General features: G+C 34.9%; 1 protein-coding gene across 1 annotated transcript in view; it reads right to left on the reverse strand.

Moving 5' to 3' along the window:
- LOC105807115 (tetratricopeptide repeat protein 8) overlaps window positions 1–8,316 on the reverse strand; it is a 34,873-nt gene that overhangs the window by 9,509 nt on the left and 17,048 nt on the right. Inside the window, exon 3 of the mRNA XM_012640405.1 lies at window positions 7,577–7,687. Within this exon, the coding sequence (XP_012495859.1) occupies window positions 7,577–7,687 (111 nt within the window). The remainder of the gene's footprint in view (window positions 1–7,576; window positions 7,688–8,316) is intronic.

The following is an 8,316-nucleotide window of genomic DNA, read 5'->3' on the forward strand; positions in this document are numbered from 1 at the left end:
CATATCATAGATTCATATTAGAAATTGAAACTGAGATATTTTAAAACATTTATTAATTTACTCAGATTAATTGATAATATTTCTTAATTAACTCATTCTAAATAACATGTAATACACCTATAACATGTTAACATAAATATTTTTATGAAAAATAACAAGCTCTCCCTGAGTGGTAAAGGTCTGTAGGTCATATAGCCATGTCTGTAACAGGGTGGATTAGTTCTCACTCGGAGAACGAAGGCTGTGAAGTACCTTTGGCCATAGATCTAAAGCCACATGATCCAATTCTGCTTCTACCAGTAATAAGATTAATGGTTTGGCCTTCATTTGTCTAAATCTTGTATCTATCTCTCAGTTGGTTCTCGGTCTACACAGGTACTTATCAGTCCCATAAACCCTAATAAAACATTCACCAGTTGGTCCAAACCCATACTTTATATATTTTTTTATGTGCTTTATATTTGAAATTCTTATTCAAAGAAAAATGCGTCCCATAGTACAAGGCTTCAGTGTTACAGCCTACAAAGGTGACAATGGCCAATGCAAAGAAGTCTCCAGCCTTAGTAGCCAATTGGTTCAAGGCTTTTATAAAATTACCTTAGAATATTTATATACTTGACTCATGGGCACAGAAATTAATTTATGCAATCCTGAGGAATTTTAAACTGAACCATTTATTTTGTAGACAACTTTTTATATAGTTTTTCATTAAGTTTTATAAACTTACAAAATATGTGCTTATGCTAAATAAACTTAAACATTACAAAAGGGTACAAAATTGAAAGTAAAAGCCCCCTCTCCAAATCCCAGTGGGCAGAGGCAATGTTAATGGTTTCCTGAGTATTCTTCAAGAAATTTTGTTCATATATAAGCACACGTATGTGTATGCATGCTTTAACCATAAACAGAATCATTCTATACATTCTAACATACGGTTTATTTTTCTCACTTTCAGTGTCTCGGCTGTCTTTCCATATCAAAACTAAAAGGTTTACTTCATTTTTTGTTTTACTTCTGCATGGTGTTCCATTGATACTTGGTACAGTGGTGGTATATTCAAAATGCACTGAAACATCTCATCTCTGGGGTGGGTTTTAGATGCACGGAGAGGGTTGATGGCCACTGTGTAGACTGATGGGAAAGTAAGAGCCTACGGGAAAGCCAAACCATGATGTGTTGAACCACAACTGCTTAGAGGAAACACCTAATTTCCGTAAGTGTTTACATTCTTAACTAAATAAATGAGAATTTATAGGTGTATGTGCATGGACATTTGTGTGTGTGAGCATGTTTGTGTAAATCTCCCATTTTTAGCAATTTTTAAGCAATGTGTAGATTAAGGAAATTAAAAGCGGTCTTTTGTCTGTCCCAGGTATGGCAAGCATTTTCCCTGTTTGATATTTGTTTTTGGTTATACCTTTTGTTTCGGTTTGGTTTGTATTTTTGTTTTTGTTACATAAGAAATTTAACTTTTATATTCTCAAGTTTATCAAACTTTCCTAATAAGGCTTTCTGACTTTGTGTCATGCTTAGAAAAATCTTCCCCATTCCAGTTTATACAATTAACTTATCTGGGTTTTCATCCATAACTTTCATGATTTCATTGTCTGAAGTTTTAAATCTGACAATAATGAATTCTTTTTTTTTTTTTTTTTTTTTGAGACAGTCTCACTCTGTGACCCAGGCTAGAGTGCAGTGGCATCATCATAACTCACTGCAACCTCAAATTCCTGGGCTCAAGCAATCCTCCTGCCTCAGCCTCCCAAGTATCTGGGACTATAGGTGTGGGGCGCCACACCTGGCTAATTTTTTTTCTATTTTTTGTAGAGATGGGATCTCTCACTCTTTCTCAGGCTGGTCTTGAACTCCTGGCCTCAAGCAATCCTCCCACCTTGGCCTCCCACAGTGCTAGGATTGCAGGCCTGAGCCACAGCACGCAGCCAGATTCTTTTAGTATAAGAATCATTACTCACATCCAGCTCTATTTTTAAACTATTTATTAAATAATCCAATAACATAATTGGCTTAATAGGTAATTTTTATCACATCCTAAATTTTCATATATATGAACATATGTGAACTCTGTTTTGGTCCTTTAATTTATTCCTACATCAGAACTTTTTAAATTATATTACTCTAGAATAGATTTTATTAATGTAGATTTAAAATAACATTTTCAAATATTACTAATATATACAAGCATATAATAAACTTGTTATCATTTAAGTGATTTTTTCAGTGCTGATTTTTTAATCAATTCACAAAATGTAGATAAAATCTATAATTAGATCTTTAATTATTTAAAATAAAATTGCAAATAATTTAAGAAGTGTTTGTTCCAGTAGTTCTCAAACTCTGTTATGCATCAGAATCACGTAGTGAGCTTGTTAAAAATACAAATGCCTGAGTCCCACCTTTTAGGACTTCTGATTCAGTAGGACGAGATTGTACTTCTTATACACTCCCAAAGTAATTTTCATACACAGTAAAGTTAGAGGACCACTGGAATAACATTTCCAGGGTAAGGTTTCTAATTTCAAACACCTTTCAACAAAGAACAGCTAAAATAAAGGCCTGTCTTTCAAATGAATTAACAAAATACCTCAAGAAAATTAAAACCACTACCAAAGAAATTTAGCAAAGATAAATCATTTTTAACAAGTGTCTGCACAAAACAATCAATGAACAATAGGCAGTACAACAAGTTCACTTTAAAATGGGAAATATTTGAAAGGTACAATACAAAAAATGAAAGTGATAAATAAAAAGAATAGAACATAAAGGAAGAGAAACCCTCCAGAGACAAGCATGATGTACATTAATAAATCCCTAAAGGCATACACAGTATAGGCTACGATGCTAAGAAACCAACTTTACTAATTAACTCTAAATCCTTTGTTACATAAAGAGAAAAAGAATACACTGGAAATCTGACTTTGGTGTGGTAAACTTTGGCATAAAGGAAATTAACTATGTAAATCCAAGGGGAAATACTCTAACCATCTATTTCAAGTTTGTGCTTAATCCTTGATCACCCTATTTGTGCAGGAAATATTGCCCCTACAACCTGGATGCTTTCCTGTCTACTCCTTTCTTCCCTTCAAGTGCAAACTCAACTCAGACCTGGGAAAGGGAAAAGGTAGCTGACTAAAGAATCCCCTCAGAGCCACTTCCTATCAATGCCATAGCACAGTAACTATAACAGGCTTGGAAGGAATTCTGCCCACCAGCAACCACACTGTTAAAGATATAATAGTTCTTTAGCTCTTTCTGCTAGCACCTCCTGCCTGAGAAGAGAAGGGTAAAAGGGCTTAACGTGCACAAGGCAGATCCTAATGGTCAAAGAGCTCGGATTATATCAGGATAGTCACCACTGGAACTAGCACGAATCCTACTGGTTTCAAAAATCAATTCTATTTTATTTCCTTTCTAAGTTTCTTGGTCAAAGTTTTGTTCATATTCAATTTATGGTCACGACAAGTAAAGACAGAGATGCTGATAAAGTATTTTTATTGACTGATCAAAGTGTTCCATGTATACATTTATCAAAATTATATTTCAAAAGGGAAATATTTTTCTAGACAATTTAAAAATAGTTATTTTTTCATTTAAAAAGTAACGTATGTTCATTACGGAAAATCTAGAAAATACAGAAAGCATAAAGAAGAAAATAAAAATCATTCACATACTATCACCTAGATACAGCAAATATTAATATCTTCCATTCTTTTTTAACAAAATGATTTCAAAATATCATACCTAGCATTTTCAAAGAATTTAAAGAAAACAGAGATGCTTCTGTTCCATATTATATGGGAAGTCCTAAACAATAAGATATATTTTTAAAAAGCAGTAAAATAATTGAAATGAAAAGATGAAAACTGTCTATATTTGCTGATGATAATGATTTTATTTACTTAGAATATCAAAGAGATCTATAGACAAGGTCTTAAAATTTAAAGAGTTGCTAGTATCAAATCAACTATAAAAACGTAATGCAGTCCTATTCACCATGTCTTAATCAGTTTTGCTTTGCTATAAAGGAATACCTGAGACTGGGTAATTTATAAAGAAAAGAGGTTTATTTGGCTCACAGTTCTGCAGGCTGTACAAGAAGCATGGCACCAGCATCTGCCTTTGATGAGGGCTTCAGGAAGTTTCCAATCAAGGCAAAAGGCAAAAGGGAAGCAGGTGTGTCATATGGTGAGAAAGAGAGCAAGAGAGAGAAGGGGGGAGTGCCCATGCTCTTTTAAACAACCAGCTCTCACGTGAATTAATAGAGCAAGAACTCACACATTACCATGGGGAAGGCCCCAAGCCATTCATGAGGGCTCTCCCCCATAATCCAAACACCTCCCACTCAGTCCTACCTCCAACACCGGAGATCAAATTTCCACATGAGATTTGGACAGAACAAATACCCAAACTATATCACCAGAAATAATCAAATAGAAAATACAAGAGGGGAAAAAATAAAGATTCCATTCATAGTTATTCCTAGGAATACATCTGTGCAAAAAATATGTAAACAAAGCAGCCTGAGACCACTATTCTTAGAAAGGCCTGCATCTGAGAACTTGGGTAGTTCCTTATATTGATATAAAACTTTTTCCAAATGATAACAGTGGCTTGCTACACCTAAACTATTTTACAGACAGTGTGGTGTGTGCTGAACACCTGCTTACTTGTGGGATTCTGGAACTTTGGTACATGATAGGCAGAGCGTGTCTAAACGACCAGCTCTAGTAGTAATCGTGGATACCGAGTCTCTAACAAGCATCCCTGGTAGACATCACTTCTCACAAGTTGTCACAACTTGTTGCTGGAAGAATTGTGTCCTGTGTGACTCCACTGGGAGAGGACTCTTAGAAGCTTGCACTTGATTGCTTCTGAACTTTTCTCTGTGAGCCTTTTCCCTTTACTGATTTTGCTTTTTATATTTTTGCTCTAATAAATCTTAACTGTAAGTACAACTGCCTGCTGAGTATTGGAAGTCCTAGTAAATCACTGAATCTCAGGGTAGTTTGGGGGAACTCCCCCACACACATCATCTTTCTGGAGATAATTACAAAATATTCACTGAGGGACCAATAAGAAGATCTAAGTAAATGGGGGAGTTATATCATGACTGAGAACGGGAAGAATGGCAGCCCACCCACCCACCTTCCATCACTGATATATTCAATATAATTCTAATCAATATGTCTACGGGGTTTTTTAATGGTTCTTGATAGGTCAATCCTAAAATCAGCATGGAAGAGCAAAGGGCCAAGAATAACCAACTATGAAGAACAAGGTGGTAGAATTTAACTAATCTGATATCAGGAATTATTGTAAAGCTATAGTAATTAGTCAGCAGGAAAGATATATCAATGGAACTTTTCATGGAATTTGACAACATGACTCTAAAATTTATAAGAATAAGCAAAAGTCCAAAATAGCCAAGACACTCCTGATAAAATGAACTGTACCAGATAGTATCACAAAGCTCTAGTAATTAAGGCAGTATAATATTGGTACAAGGGTGGACAAACAGTCCAATGGAACAGAATAGAAAGTCCTAAAACATATCCACCCTATATGGAAAAAAATTGATATTTGACACTACAAACCTTGGGAAAGAATCAATAAATGTGCTGGGACAATAGGCTATCCATACAGGGAAAATAATTTAAATCCCTATCTTGTACCATTCTCTATACTCTTCTGTGTGTCTGAAATATTTCATAATAAAAGCTTAGTTTGATTAAATGCATACATTAAAATCTCTTATTTTACTGGTAAACCACAGGCCAACAATCATAATTTTATAAATTGTTCTCCTTACTAGGACCCCAAGGGACTATGAGCTTACTTAAGTGGCACATAACCTCAATTTTACATCAACTTTTAAGACAATATGGCAATCTCTATCAAAATATTAATACCAATGACATTCTTCACAGAAATAAAAAAAAAATCCTAAAATTCACATGGAACCACAAAAGACTCAGAATAGCTAAAGGAATCCTGAGCAAAAAGAACAAAGCTGGAGGCGTCACACTATCTGACTTCAAAATATACTACTAAGCTACAGTAATCAAATCAGCATGAGGACCCAGATAAAAATCCACACATTTACAATCAACACATCTTTGACAAAGGCATCAAGAACCTACAATGGGGAAAGGAAAGTCTTTTCAATAAATGGTGCTGGGAAAACTGGATAACTATATAATGAAGAATAAAACTAGACTCCTATCTTTCACCATACACAAAAATGAAATAAAATAAAAATGGATCGAAGACTTAAATCTAAGACCTGAAACTATGAACCTGCTAGAAGAAAACATTGGGGAAACGCTCCAGGACATTGGTCTGGGCGGAGATTTTTTGTGTAAGACCTCAAAAGCACAGGCAGCCAAAGCAAAAACAGACATTTGGTATTACATCAAGCTAAAAGGCCTCTGCACAGCAGAGGAAGCAATCAACAAAGTGAAGACACAACCTACAGAATGAGAGAAAATATTTGTAAATTCATCTGACGAGGGATTAATAACCAGAATATATAAGGAGCACGAAATAGCAAAAAAACAAATAAATCCATTTTAAAGATGGGCAAAAGATCTGAACAGATATTTCTCAAAAGAAGACATACAAATGGCCAAGAAGTATATGAAAAAATGTTCAATCAACATCACTAATCATCAGGAAAATGCAAATCAAAACTACAATTAGATATCATCTCACCCAGTTAGAATCACTATTATCAAAAAGACAAAAATAACAAATGTTGGTGAAGATATGGAGAAAGGAAAACTCTCATATACTGTTGTTGGGAATGTGAAGTAGTACAGCCATTATGGAAAACAGTACGGAGGCACCTCAAAAAGCTAACAATAGGACTACTATATGATCCAGCAATCCCACTGCTGGGTATGTATCCAAAAGAATGAAAATCAGTATATCAAAGAGACATCTGCATTCCCACGTTTATTGAGCACTATTCATGATAGCCAAGATACAGAATCAACGTAAAAGTCCATTGACAGATGAATGGATAAAGAAAATATGGTATACATACACAATGAAATATTATTCAGCCATGAAAAAGAATGAAATCCTGTTACTGCAGCAACTTGGATGGAACTAGAGCTCATTATGTTAAGTCAAACAGACCAGGCACATAAAGGCAAATAGCACATGTTCTCACTCATATGTGGGAGCTAAAAAAGTGGATCTCATGGGGGTAGAGAGAAGAATGGTGGTTACCAGAGGCTGGGTAGGGAAGGGGGGTGGGAGGATGAAGAGACGTTAGTTAAGGGATATAAAAATACAGTTAGATAGAAGGATTAAGTTCTAGCACTTGATGGTACAATAGGGAAATTATAGTTCATAATTTATTATATATTTCAAAATAGCTAGAAGAGAAGAATTGTAATGTTCCCAACACAAAGACAAATATTTGAGGTGATGAATATCACCTGATTTGATCATTACACACTGTATACAGGCATTAAAATATTACATGTACCCAAAAAATATGTACAACCACTATATACCCATGAAAAAATAATAACAATTATATGAACCTTACCTCGTAGATTCTGGCAATTCCACAGAGCAGGGTTACTTCTCCTGGAAACTTATCTAAACCTCGTTTGAAAAGATTTAAAGCAGTCATAGGTTGATCCAATGAGATATAAACCTAAAAGCATGACACATTTCAATAAAAGTATCAGTTCTTAAAATAATAGTATTTGTTGTGACAAGTTTATAATTATTGACTAATAACAAATGTTCAGGAATAATTTCTAATAATGATATTACAGTTTTATCTCCACTTGTTGTGTATGAAGCTTATTGTAGGCTGACTATTGTCACAGAGATAGAGCAGTAATTAGATAAGGATCAAGGGAAAATCTTTTTAGGATAGAACAGACATGATGAGTATGTCTATAGGCTGGCATTAAGGAACCAATTAGGAGACTGATGTTGAGGATGCTGGAGAAAGAGGGGATGACCCATGGAACAAAGTCTGAGAAAGAGCAGCAGTGGAGAGGGTGGCTTTGGAGAAGCCCCCTTCAAAATAGAGGGCACACAGGTTTATGAGGTACGGGACAAGTTAGCACTCGATGGCTGCCACTTCGTCAACAATTAGAACATTAGCATGGATAACCTATATGTTTAACAGGAATTTCTAAAACAGAGAATTATGATTTTACATATGGAAACATAGGATTATGACACTTTTCTTCAGGATTTTGGATCCACTTTCTAAATAGTCAGGTTGTGCTTTGAAAAGGCCCAAATAGATATGAGAGAAAACTGTTTATA

This window comes from Propithecus coquereli, unplaced genomic scaffold (assembly GCF_000956105.1).
Source record: "Propithecus coquereli isolate 6110/MARCELLA unplaced genomic scaffold, Pcoq_1.0 Scaffold152, whole genome shotgun sequence".
Classification (NCBI taxonomy): Eukaryota; Metazoa; Chordata; class Mammalia; order Primates; family Indriidae; genus Propithecus; species Propithecus coquereli.